This window comes from Pyrgilauda ruficollis, unplaced genomic scaffold (genome assembly GCF_017590135.1).
Source record: "Pyrgilauda ruficollis isolate IOZ18807 unplaced genomic scaffold, ASM1759013v1 scaffold179, whole genome shotgun sequence".
In the NCBI taxonomy this organism is placed as follows: domain Eukaryota; kingdom Metazoa; phylum Chordata; class Aves; order Passeriformes; family Passeridae; genus Pyrgilauda; species Pyrgilauda ruficollis.
The window spans coordinates 506,158-520,593 of record NW_024516875.1 but is presented as its reverse complement, the minus strand read 5'-3'; the positions used below and the strand labels follow the sequence as shown (position 1 = coordinate 520,593).

General features: G+C 39.3%; 1 protein-coding gene across 1 annotated transcript in view; it reads right to left on the bottom strand.

Moving 5' to 3' along the window:
* The window catches only part of SCUBE1 (signal peptide, CUB domain and EGF like domain containing 1), a 188,325-nt gene that overhangs the window by 72,590 nt on the left and 101,299 nt on the right, over positions 1 to 14,436 (bottom strand). Inside the window, exons 6-7 of the mRNA XM_041464335.1 lie at positions 6,699 to 6,815; positions 3,759 to 3,848 (exon numbers count right to left, since the gene is read on the bottom strand). Of these exons, the coding sequence (XP_041320269.1) occupies positions 3,759 to 3,848; positions 6,699 to 6,815 (207 nt within the window). The remainder of the gene's footprint in view (positions 1 to 3,758; positions 3,849 to 6,698; positions 6,816 to 14,436) is intronic.

Here is a 14,436-nt window from a genome sequence, read left to right as displayed (position 1 = left end):
GCTGCTGGACTTATGAATTCTATCCAGGACTATAACATCAAAAAAGATATATGGAAACATAAACAAAACCATCTTCCATTGCTGAAAATGGGACACTGGACAAAATATTTTGAAGGTTAGTGTATTAGTAGGCTTAACTGGAATGGTTCTTCTAAAGTTGTGTGCCCATACTAGAATGGCTCTCATACAGGTAGACAGGGCAGATATACTGTGATTCACACTCATTCTGGATTTAGACTGAAAAGTATGTGAAATGCACCAGTCCACTCCTCTAGCCAGGTAGGGCAGACTCATGCTATGATGCTATAATAGAAAAAACAGTTATAGCAAATGGGTTCCGAAGGAAAAGAAGGTGAAGGAAGATGGAGAAGGTTGCTGTGATGCTCCTAAGAAACACAAAAAAAAAAAACTTTCAGAAAAAATTCTGCTATACCACACAAAACAGAGATTTTAACATAATTTTAAGAGCTGAAGGCTGTGCTCAACTAACTGCAAGATAAATGACACCAGATGTTTAAGATGACCTGAAGACATTGGTTGTGCCCTTCTGCTTTGTAGCAAGTGCAAGGTGTTCTGCAAAATAGGGAATGTAAGAGTGCCTTAGAGATGATGGTTCAGCTCTGCTTTTGGAGCTGTGCACTTCTGCAGGATCCATGTCCCTCCTCAACTATGGAATGCTCACAGCTCAAGGTCCAGCTCACAGCAGCCACCATGGAACCGAGGCAGGACCTCTCCAGGAACCCCCCTGGAGTACAACTAAGGCTGCACTGCCTCTACTCCATGATGGCAATGGCCAAGGGGAAGTGAGGAAGAGGGAAATGAGCTGTATGAACATTCACTGACCAGACAACAACCATTCAGTGCCATCTCTGGAATGGGAGCACTCTTGACTGTGAATCCAAGTGCTTTTCTCTGATCCAGGGAAATAAGTGACAGCTGGAAGCCCTTAGGGTCTGTCCAAACATTACAAAAAAGCTGGATGGAAATTCCTAGGCATCTTTGGACAGTTCTAAAGGGAAGTTTCTTGTAGGTCATCAGAGAAGACCAGTTTCTCATCTGCCTCAGAAGATCTAGAAAAGAATGCATCTAACAGGAAGGAAAATTGTGTATTTACCTAATTTTCTCTGTTTAAGATTTAGCCACAAGCCACAGGACTACAGCATGACTCAGACACAGCCAGTCTGAGGTGGCCAGTCTTGGTGTAGCAAAACAACTGCTATAGCCAGCCTTGTCTGACAGCAACACTGTTCTAAAGCAATCTTGTCAGGCTTATTCTGAGCCTTGGCTGACTTCAAGGTTATACAGATCATAGTAATTTTGTTAGCATGCAGCAAATGATAGGGAAGTAGCAATTATCATCTCAGGACTTGCAACTGAAGGCACCTTTCATCAGATTACTAAAATTACATAAAGTCGTCTACTTTTCCTACTCTCCCAAGACTGTCTGCAGGAGGGTCAAAAATCAGTCTATTTAGAAAAACTGGGAAAAAAGTTTCCTGAGGAACCTCCCAGTACTTCCTAAAACAGCTGTTTAGAAAACATGTGAAGACATATGGAATTTCATGGAAATGCCACTACACTTTGGAAATGAGTAAGAGTGCATTAAAAAAAAATAAAATCTGAGTATCAGCAATCAGCAGAAACAAATAAGTAAAAAAGTCCCTAAACATTAAGCCACCCACTCAGATCTCACTCATTAATTGAATTTATTTTCATCTCCAGTTAATGTTTTTCTAAGAAATCAGTGATTTAAACACAGCATGTCCAGAAACTTTCTGCTAATACAGGAGATACTGAAGAGTTCAACAGTGTATTTTGCAAACTGGATTTTAAACTATCTCCCTAAGCCTATTTCTACAGTCTATGTTCAGCTTGGAACTTGCAGACCTCGTGTAATTAAGAAGGCTGTTACTAATATTTTTAATGCTAAACTTTTTAATGCTATTTTCCTGGACTCTTGGAATCAGTGTGAGCTTATTTTCAGGTTGGATATTTATTTTTTTCAAAGGGTGAGGCATCAACACTGCACTATGTTGCTCAGTACCTCTAGAGAGTACTGCACATACTATTTGTGGCTGGGCAAACTCACCATTGAGACCCAGAGGGCTGCATTTTTTAGTGGTCTGGAGGCCTTTTGGCACACTAATTTTCATGACTTCTTGTGAGAACATGGGTCTCATTGAAATTATAGCTAAAAGTGTTAACAGCATATTTATAAAGCACGACGAGCTGTCTCATAGCTTTTGTTATGTTAAATTATTAGAATTTGTGTATCATTAAAAAAAACTATATGGGTCACTTGCTAGGTCTGCAAACCAATTGGAAATGAATAATCAGGGATAATCTAAAAATAAAGGAACAAATGCCCAGATTTTCACATGAAGGAAGATATTTTACCTCAGTCTTGTCACTTAATACCCTTATAACGTCATAACACTATGCCATTTCCTACACAGTGATTGTATGCTGGTCTCTGGGTAAATGGACTATTTGTCACGGATGACAAGATACAAATGAGATGGAAACTTTATAAATATTTCCATCTACTGCAACTATTAGCACAGCAATCAACTAAATATTCAAAGTGGGGCTTTGGTCTCCTCGAGGTGGTTACTCCAGATAGGTATGGATGCTCACAGGCAGAGCTGAGCTTTCCAAAGGTTAGCAGGACAGTCTGCAAAGGACTCAGTGGTTTTAAGAAAAGAAATAGCAACGCTGAGGGAAGAGAGCAGAATTTTGTCCTGCCAGAATCTCTTCCGTGGTGATGAATCCCTGTCGTGTAAGTGGGTCCATTGGGTACACCTCACCAATGGCTACTATGTTCAAAACCTAGCGGAAATAATTTTATGAGGTGGGTGGGGCATCAGAGTGGAAAATACAGATAAATAAACCACCTGAAAACCTCCAAGCATCACTCAGCAGTCTGTGCTGCGCTGTGCTCTTTGTCTCATGCAAAGTCTGGCAGAGGTCCAGCCACTCGACCCTTTCTATTCCCAAAAGGTCCTTCCCACTAACAGCCAGAAACGTAAAGTGAAGGAGACCAGGGTGAGCAGTGGGTTAACTGAGAGCAAAAGCTAAAGAATTATCTTCACTGTTCAGTGCACTTCCTACTCTGTTCCATTCTCAGGCTCCAACAACACAGAGAAACAAGCCATGCCTCAGAAAGAAGAATGTACAGAAGCTCACTAGTCACTAGGGAAAGATCTTTCAGTGGTTACTAAAATAGCTGCACAAAGGAAATAAATGAATTTCCAGTCATAACATTTACATTTTAATCAAAAGAACAGGAAATTTTAATTAGGCAAATACACTTGCTCATTTAACACCACAGATGTTACAGAACATAGTTTTATATCATCATCATCATCCACTTTTCAGTCAATAGGCAGTCTGCAACAGGAGATTTTTCAGGAATTCTACAGCAACACACACACAAACACACAAATCACATGTAAAAAGTAGCTTGCATAAGCTAAGTAAGGTTAATGGCAAAAGCTTCTTTCTATGCAGAGAAAATTGAGCATTAAAGCTGCAGCATTAGGAAAAAAAAGTTTAAAAACAAAGAATGAAGTTGTACAGCAGATGAGAACTTAACAAAATTGGTGACCTTTCCACACAGATGAAGTCAGGTTAAAAAAAAACAGGCCAAACCAAAACCAAGGAGACCAAAACCAAATGAGACCAAAAGAGAACCTCCCCCCCACATACATACAGACAAAAGTGAGAGCACAACAAAGGAAGTGGAAGAAAAGTGTTACCCATAAGTAGCCGCCGTTTCACCCGCTTGTCCACATCAGCTACTGACGTGGCATTGTACTCAGAACTCTCAATTGCAGCCTCATCCTTCTCTAAAACACAAGTAAGGGACAAACATGGAGCAGTTGGTTAATCACAAGCCCAATTTTCTGCTGCCTAAGACAGTTTCTTGGCATGGCACAGCCAAAGCCAAGAAGCAAGGCATGAAAGCAGTAAATCCCCGTTAGAGAGTTAATTCCCTTTGAGAACCCAGGAAAATATTAAAAGGGTGTTTAGGGAAAGGAGGAAGAAAGAGGGTGGGAAGGAAGAATGATCAGCTCAGAAGTAATTAATCACACAGAGGAAGCTGGATTTCTACTGGAAAACAAGACAGCTAACATGGGTGCCCCACAGAGGTGTTAATGACAAAAATTAAAATTCAGGAAGGCTAGTCAAACAGACTACCAAAGACAACCTAGGCTAATGGGGACACCAGGATCTGAAGGTGGCAGGCAGAAGACTGGGACAGACAGAGAGAGCGAGAAGAGTCCGGTGATGGATGGGCACAGAGGCACCACAGCCTTGTACACATCGACACACTGAGAAACAACAACAGCATGCAAGTTAAACAACAACAACAACAACAACAAAAATAAACAAACAACAAACCAAACAAACACAAAAAAAAGAGATCAATTTGGGCAGTGCTGGTTGCCTGCTTGTCTATGAAACACTACTAGCTAAACATTCAATGCTAGGAAAGATATTGCAAGAACAGGGTTTAGTAATTTTATTAGCATGCAGTGAGCAGGATGATGTCATCAAAGGTCACTTTACAAGGTAGTTTCTGACATCCTACATGTAAGAGGTTCGTACAGCATAATGAGGACTTTGGTTATACTTCATTAGAAATACACAGAAACAGACACAAATGTGGGAAGAGATGATCAGCAGGTGAAATAAAATTAAAGATTTACAGGAGAGCAATGGAGGAGCAGCAGCTGGGTAAATAAAATGATCTGTAGGAAAAGGGAAATGCTCATTAGGAAAACAAAAAATGAAAATGCAAGTAGGGACTTTCACATGCGGCAAACATAAAACAAATAAAAGATTAAGACAAGCAAACAAAGACAAAATATGTTAGACAAAGGGTCAACAAGTATTTATCTGGTATTGCAGAAGTTTGCATTCTTGCAGTGATGCCTGGAATATGTACACCACTGAAGACAGCAAACACTGGAATCACTGAAGTGAGGAGGAGGAGGAGGCTGGCAGGTTTTGTTTGTGGCAACTCTACATGGTTGAGTGGTAACAAGAAGTTGTTTTGTTTTGTTTTTAACAAGTTTTAGATGGGATAAGGCTGCAATAGAGGCTTTTGTTTGAGTTTGTTTATTTTTTTTTCTCTGTAAATAATTAATAAACGTCAGTTATCAGACAAGACAGGCAATCAGGAACCATCACCAGAAAGCAGGAATAAATAAATGTAAAGAAAAAAAAAAAAGGAAAAAAAAGAAGTATTCTAAGAGAAAGAACTATTTTAGAGGGAAGAAAATCAGCACAGGCAGTAATATGTGACTTACATCACAAGAGCAAAGAATGTAACATGGAGTTGTATGTATTACATTACAAAAATGGGAAAAAAAGGTAAAAAGAAAATAGATGGAATGTAAACAGCTTTTAAAATATTTTTTTACATGCTGGACAAAATAAAATATCAAAGGATATTAGTGAACAATAATAAATAGAAGATCATTTATCCATTCAATAAAACCTGCTCTCAAGGCTCTCACTCTTGCAAGTTCTCCTCATCTGGAACTGCCACAGGACAGGGATTGCAGGATGGAGCTCTCTGTTATCAGAGGCGCTCACTGCACTCAGACACACCTTGTGCAGACAAAAAGGAGGCAGAGCCCAGTACTGAGCCCTGCTCAGCTTCACCTCTGCTAGCATAAATCTCACCATGCCCCACAATTTGTGCTGTTAAACCCCTCAGAAGTGAGCAAGGCTCTGGGCAGCCACAGAGCTTTATGCCATGGATCTGACCAAGACAGACTGGCCAAAGGTAACTGACAGATTTCCATGGGTGTCAAATGCTCTCTCTTGCAGTACAGGAGAGAAAATACAATAAATATGTGTCTGTGTTTTTCTAACCTCAGGAAATGACTAAGAATTTTTAAGAACTTGAAATTATACAAACAAAAAAAGTCATCATGTCTGCAATGCCAATGAAAACCATTATGGACTTCAGGTTCTGATCTGTAAGAATTTTCAGATGTTAACTTGCATTATGCAAAAATGCACTTTTAAATTTATTTTTTTAAAGTGGAGTGGAAGGAAATGGAGTTAAGTAAATCATACATTTTGTAATCATAAATGTTTGCAAAGCATCTGCCAAGATGCTCCATGTCTTGACCGGCTCTTTCCTCCTGATATTCTGAATGAAAGCTTAGTCACTACAAGTGTTGCAGTTTTTAGAATCATTAAACATACACCAGGGAAGAAAGCACATAATGATGACTCCTTTTCCCTGGTATCGGCTCAGAAAGGGAGGTAATTTTTCTAACCTTGCTCAAGCAAGGAAATCTTGACTGATGAAAGTGAACTGAAGAGCTGAACTTTCATTCAAAATGACGAATGTTCTATACCTTTTTACTTCAAAAATAGTTGCAAACAGAAACAAAAGTCACAAGCAGGTAACAAAGGGATACTTAATTAATAAACATTTTGACAGAACATGCACAAATGCCTCTCTGTGTGCCTGGCTGAGCCAGGAGCTGCTGGAACACCCTTCTGTCAGCTGCTGGAGCACCCCTCTGTCACACAGGCACCACACACGCGCGCACACACACACACGCGCACACACATGCGCGCACACACACGTGCACACACACACACACACAGAGCACAGAGATTCTGAGCAAGCCCAAATCAAACGTTCAAACGTGCTGCGGAGAAGTACTCACCAATGCAGGTTCGGCCATCTGAGTGCAGGGCATACTTCTGATGACAGCCACACACAGGGCCAGTATCTGTGTCATCACAGGTGTGTTGGCAGCCTCCATTCCCATAGTTACAGGTTACTAGTTAAGCCCCAAATGAATGTGTATAAATGTATATATAAATAAAATGACAATGAAACCAATTAGTCTTGAGAGTCTTTCAGAACACAGAAGAGCAGTAACATACCAAGACATAAGGCAACATAACATTTGTGCTTGCAATTATTTCTATTTTTTCCTTCTGCCCCCTTCCTTCTGCCTGTCTCATGCCCTAGCCTCAATCCATACAGTGAAGAAAAGAAAGAAAAATAAAAGCATTTTTCCCACTCTGTTTGTATTAATAATTTTAGTGTGACTCTTAGCCAATTCCATGTCTTCTTAAAAGTTACATGCTTCATATCCATGATGAAATTAACAGTCTACCAATACAAATGTATAGTTTCAGGTCTATAGACAGCATCTCTCTGTCATTGCCGTGTTATTCTCTCAATAGAGGAAGCAGAGACCAAGCAGCAAGAACAGAACCACAAAAGTCTTGAAATCTACTATAGCAAGAGCTGGACTTCCTAAAACAACAAGTTTAAAAATAAACCAGGAAATGTTGGGGTTTTTTTTTTCTTCTCTGCAACAAAAAATACACAGTTGTTATGGCTCTGCTGTGTGCTGACCTCAGCCAGGAAGGAAGCACTGGAGATGCCACTTTCACTTCCAGGAAAGAAGAACAGCTTTTAGCAATTCAGATGTCCTCTGGTGAAGAAGTACTAAACATACATTAAACCTTTTTCCATGAGAATAGGTAGAGTTTTGAAGCTTACATGAATTAATAGATCAGATTCAATTGATTTCCTTTGTGCCACGATGGATTTAATTTCTGCCAGCTAAGACAAACCAGATTTAAAATATTAAGCTGGCTAGCACCATTTCATAAAGCCTCTCACTTGTCCCTGTGTCATTTCATCCTTTGCGGTTGCACACCTTGATGCTGAATAACAGTCATGATCTCACTGACTCCTGAATTAAATTTACTGTCCTTATTTGGATTAGGTTCTCTACTAGTAAATGTATACTGGCAAATATGGGAGAAATCCAATATGCTGTTATTTAGTTATATACTCATCATTTCAGAGGACTTAAATGTTTTGAAATGTTATGGTAATTTAAATGCAGACTACATTTATTTAAATATTGACTCCCAGTAATCAGAAGGAACTTCCAGACATTGGTCTTAGCAGAATTTTTCTTCTAGATAAAAATTTATAAAAGAGGCAGGGTAGCAAGTTGCAATATACAACAAAACCAAGATAATCATTAACAGGATTTGAAAATCATGTATCTAACTAAAATCTGAAGCTGTATCTAATGCAAGAGGGCTATGTTCATATATTTTCCCACTGAACTCAGTGACCCTGCTTTAATTCTAGCTCCTGAAAATGGAGTAGACCAGAATTTTCCATCACAGTAACCAGAAATAAAATATCCCGCCTCTGGTGTGAGTGCCTCAGCGCTGAGCAGCCATGTAACTCTCAGTAATCACTGAAGTATTCAGCTTAAAATGGAACAGTTCTAAAAAAAGCAGCTGAGGGAGACCCACCACAGCATACCCAACAGAATTCCCATTAAAACCTCCTGCCAGAATGGGAACCACAAGTTTACAATTTCAGTTCCTGAATTCTCGTAAAGATCACAACAGGAACTGTCCATCTCTCAAGTGAGTACAGAGCTGAGGCCACTACAGGTGCAAGCATCCTTGGTCCTTCCCACTCCACACTTGGAATAAAAACTCTTGTGCTGTTCAGAGATAGAGATGGAATAGCCTTGGTGCCTGGTGTCAAGAATAATCTCTGAAAAGAGAGACTTCCTGGATTCCTACCTCACTTTCCAGGAATATCACTGTTTGATCCAACTGGCAAGAATGGCAGTAAGAAACATGGGGAGACCTGCCTGATCCATATTCCCTTTTTGCAGCTTGAAAGTTTGTGCACTAGACTGAAAAATGGAAATGGTGGGTTCAGTCCAACCAGACAGAAGAAGGAATATACCCCAAATCATGAGAATCCTAAACTTGCAAGGAATTACATTACAAAACCCCCTAAGCAACAACTACCCTCGGGCATTCTTTCTCCTTCTCCACTTTTATAGCTTCCTAATAATTTGTTTTTGTGAAAAAATAGCAGAAGCAAATCAGTCTGCTTTGCATCCAAAGGAACCAGCATTTATTTCCCTTCAATTCACTGTAAAATTTTGGTTTTTATTTTTGATGCAAACCAAACAAAACTCGATGTCAATTCTCTATTCCTGAAGTTCCCACCTTTCCAATGAATGCTTATTACTTGACCCCATATGCCTCAAGGACTATGTGGAGTTTCTATCCTTGTTGAACTGCAGTGCCATCACAAATTAACTTAAAAGTGTTGTTTATGCCAGATGTTTAAATACATTTCAGGCCAACAGTACTTTTATTGAGGATTTTAAAGTGCAATCAGCAACAAAGTGTGTATTTAAAAAATGTGACTGCAGTGGTTGTTTTTGGCATTCCTTGCTGAAAGCCTCTGCTGGCAGAGATGAAAATATCTGAACAGGCTTTCTCTGACCCACGTAATATGAGGAACTTTCCCTTACTATATTTGTCTATGAAAAAACTGCACCAGAATGATGGCATTTATAGCAAATCCTGCAGAATCACACACTTTTACAGCTTCCCTGCCTATTAAAGTTACTGGTTCCCATTCTACCCAGTCCATAAATGCACATGTAGGTCAGTTTCTTTTCCTGTCTCCTAGAAACATTAGTAGATCATGTTTTTGAAGGATTTGCATTTCTGTCTAGACTACAATTTATTTATTTATTTTAAGTAACTTGAGTCAACATTTTGAAGTTTGGCAGCTCTACAGGTGAAATTGCTACAAAATCCAGTTGTAAAATATGTCACTTCAATTTTCTTCCAGTCCTCATTCTGTGGCAGTGACACAGTGGGAAGTTTCTCTTGCTTAGAGGAAGAAAATCATAATTATTTAAAAGTAAATGGACATCCAGATCTACTCCATTTTTTTCAGAAAGAATTAAAGCAATATTAATGAGAATTCATGAAGTGTTACTTTCAAAACTATTTCTGAATAATTTGGACTCTGCAGCTATGCACACAGCTGTGTGTTCATTCAGAGTCTGTGACACTGAAGAGGCAAACAAAGGCAAAATGGTAAATTCCAACAGACACAGATCACCTTAAAATATCATAAATCATGTTAGAATGAAAGGGATGGAAAATAATGAGTTCTTTTGTTTCGGTTGGGTTTTTTTTGGTTCTTGTTGTTGTTTGTTTTGTTTTGTTTTGTTTGTTTTTTTAACCAAAGAAGAATATTCACATATCTTTTAGAACTCAGACATACTTATCCCCATATGGCAGATTTAAAACCAGAGTAACACCAATCTTTGGACAGTGCTTCAGCTTTTGCATGTGTCCTAAGTGCAGTCAGAATTCTGGGCTCTTTCCCTTAGTGGGAGGAACGCCCTGTACAACAGCAGAGAAGCCCCACAAATGACACACACCCTCGGTGGGACATGTCCAGTGCTGGCAGCCAAACTACCAGTCTGTTCTCCCAACACTCTTCCACGTGCATAAAGAGCTTTAGGGCTGAGACTGGGGCTTCAAAGTGCCTTCAAACCAGATTAATTCTTTTCACTGACTACAATGCTCAGGGTCCTGGGCTGGCCAGACACCTTTCAGGCCGTGGCAGCCAGCATAATGGCCCTACCTGTCCACCTGCACACACTGGAACCAGCAGCATTATTCAGTTTGACTGGGCTGAGCCAAACAGTCCTGAGACACAGCTTGGCATGTGGGCCAGTGCTTACAGCCAGAGAAATATATGGACTAGTGTAGAAATGACATTTTGATAATGAAAAATGAGAAACAACTGTCTGAAAGAGAAATGACATCTCAAAGAACAAGAAGGATTTTAATGTACATACGCTACTAAATATTAATATTGATATTCCTTGCTAAACTCCCCAGAAGACAGAAAGTACCAGTATTCAGCCTGACTCTACAGCCTAAATGCTGTTTTCAGTGCTTCTCTGAAGTTTCATAGAATCTATCTTACATGGCCATGAAAAGAAGTACTTGAAAACATATGACCAACCTAGCATTTATTACTTGGTAACTTACAAAATTGCCCAAAACAGTGTTCTGATCCTGTCCACGTGTGGATTGAAATATATACCATGGCTCAGATGCCACAGACAGATATCTCGTTCTTGTAGGATGGACTTCTCAAATGAGCATACTGTCATCCCAGATAACTTGAAAATTGCACTGTTTCTTAAGTAAACTGGCCATTAAATACATAATTTACATGAATATATGGGCACCTCTATGTGATAAAGCTGTGCATGCAACATTGCTTACATTATTTATTCTAGTATGGCTTTACATTTTTGACATTCTGGGGATCTTTGTACTGATAGCAAACAGTTGGATGAGGACACTGTCAGCAGGAGACAAAAAGCTGCCACTTGGCATAGGAAGGTTGGCATTTTATTGTAAAAGCACTAGGCAGGATTTTCAGAATCACTTTGCACTAGTCTTCCTGCTCACTTAAACCATTATTATCCAAGGAGGCAGACAGAAACAGCTGTAGGTAGGGTTACCCAGCATTTTTCATCAAAAGATTCAGCTTTAACTTGTTTATAACTCTTTCAGGTTGCAACTTCCAGGTATGTGAATCTGCTTTAGATTTCCTCTTATTTTTAAGCTTCCAGCTAAGAAAGAGAGGAACATAAAATGTCTTTGTTTGTTCATATTTGGGGAAAAAATCTTCAGTTTATCAAAACTTCTAATGCAATCGTGCTCAGGATCAGGATCCTAGTATCTATCATGGATACAGATGTAAAAAGAAGAGGTAAATTCCTATGTTTTTTTCAACATAATCTGGAGTCAAATTGACTGTTCTGAAGAATCTTCTTTCTGCTGCCAGCAAGTATCTATGAAAATTACTCACAAACCATATTCTTCTTCTGGGTTTTTGTACACCAGAAGCCATTAAAGTACAGGAGTAGCAGTAAACTCCCAGAAGCTGAAGTTTTTTGATGCTGTGGAGCTAAAGGACGCAGCTCATCTGAGTGATCATGGATCTGTATGATTCTGCTTTGTGTATTTCTAGACGGCTTCTTGAGGTCCCTTTCAGCCTCAAAACTTCAGTGTTTTCTTAACATGTTGAGCAACTAGAAATTGCATACTTAAAATTTACACTAAGAAACCATTAAGGCTGCAATATTGAGCACTCAAAAGCTGCAAAATACCAGACTTCTATATAGACCCATTGTGTTATGATAACATTGTCTTGTCAATGACAAATGCAGAAATTGCTCCTGTCTCATTTAGTGCCTAGTGAAGCTGGGGAAAGTCAGGGCTGTGGAAACAGCTGGGAATCTTTTCTCATCTGCTGCAGAGTGAGTAGCAAACCAGAAATGGACTGTCAAGAAAGAACAGTCTTGATCAGACAGTGAAAAGAGCCCTAAAAACTCTAACCTATTTCTGCCTTCACTGTGGAAGCCCTACTTAGAGCTTGCAAGTCACTTGAATCTCTTCTATTACAGGTTACTGATATTATAGTCCTTTCTCTATGGCATTTGCAACTACAGCTGTAGCCATCAGGAGTTTGGCTTGGATCATATTAATGTGCTGTAAATGCTTAGCTGGTTTCTGTGTGGCTCTTGTTAATCACGTATCACTACCAAATGACTTTGATATTAATATCTTTATATTCATTTCTCTTTTGTAAGATGGGTAAAGCAGTACTTTTTAACTTGAGAAGAGTATTTTGAAAATACATTACAAATGTCTACAAAGCACTTTGATATTACAGTAATGAATATCATGATAAAATCCATGAGGGAATTTTATGTTCACAACAGGGTTTAAGGACTGTGCAGCAGGAAAGGCATGACACTAAATTATGGAGAGGAAGCTACTGAACACAAGCCTGTTTAATGAGCACTGACCATCATGGACACTGCATGAAGTGACTGCCTTACCAGCATGTGAAGGTAAATGATAAGATGGGATGTGCTTATGTAACTAGCATGTAATGACAGTTGTGATACATAAAAAGCATGGAGCCTTCCTCCAAGTGTTTCTGCATTCTAACTTACTTTAACATCTTCCTTTGAGGAAGATTTGACTTTTTACTAAAGGCCTTGGGCCAATACATTTGAAAATCTGTCCCAGTGGTCTGATGGAATTGCAAACTGGCTGATAAAAATTCACCAAGAGAGGTACTAAGTGTACTGAGAGGTACTAGACTCGCTGTCACTTGTTCACATAAAAAAAAAAAAAACAGAGCAGCAAGTTCTGACAAACTCTGAAAGGCCTGGACTCCTGGAGGACGACCATGATAAACGAGCATAACTGACAGGCATATGGCGTGTGACAAGGGTGTCTCAGACCCTACCAGTCCCTGTAATACAGGGCTATAGACCCAGTTCACGCTGGCAAGTGGAAAGTGTCTAGCTCTTCAACATAGCTGCACTGAAATGGTTAGTTCTGAAAAAGGTTTTTTAAAAGCTGAGATTTGGTTTCAGAATTAGGCTTCTATAAATAGCCTGCTGTAATCTCACAATTACCGTCCCGGGCTATCTCCTAGTGAAGCTGGGGAAAGTCAGGGCTGTGGAAACAGCTGGGAATCTTTTCTCATCTGCTGCAGAGTGAGTAGCAAACCAGAAATGGACTGTCAAGAAAGAACAGTCTTGATCAGACAGTGAAAAGAGCCCTAAAAACTCTAACCTATTTCTGCCTTCACTGTGGAAGCCCTACTTAGAGCTTGCAAGTCACTTGAATCTCTTCTATTACAGGTTACTGATATTATAGTCCTTTCTCTATGGCATTTGCAACTACAGCTGTAGCCATCAGGAGTTTGGCTTGGATCATATTAATGTGCTGTAAATGCTTAGCTGGTTTCTGTGTGGCTCTTGTTAATCACGTATCACTACCAAATGACTTTGATATTAATATCTTTATATTCATTTCTCTTTTGTAAGATGGGTAAAGCAGTACTTTTTAACTTGAGAAGAGTATTTTGAAAATACATTACAAATGTCTACAAAGCACTTTGATATTACAGTAATGAATATCATGATACAATCCATGAGGGAATTTTATGTTCACAACAGGGTTTAAGGACTGTGCAGCAGGAAAGGCATGACACTAAATTATGGAGAGGAAGCTACTGAACACAAGCCTGTTTAATGAGCACTGACCATCATGGACACTGCATGAAGTGACTGCCTTACCAGCATGTGAAGGTAAATGATAAGATGGGATGTGCTTATGTAACTAGCATGTAATGACAGTTGTGATACATAAAAAGCATGGAGCCTTCCTCCAAGTGTTTCTGCATTCTAACTTACTTTAACATCTTCCTTTGAGGAAGATTTGACTTTTTACTAAAGGCCTTGGGCCAATACATTTGAAAATCTGTCCCAGTGGTCATCAGCCAGTGGAATTGCAAACTGGCTGATAAAAATTCACCAAGAGAGGTACTAAGTGTACTGAGAGGTACTAGACTCTCTGTCACTTGTTCACATAAAAAAGAAACAGAGCAGCAAGCAAAAATTCACCAAGAGAGGTACTAAGTGTACTGAGAGGTACTAGACTCGCTGTCACTTGTTCACATAAAAAAAAAAAAAACAGAGCAGCAAGTTCTGA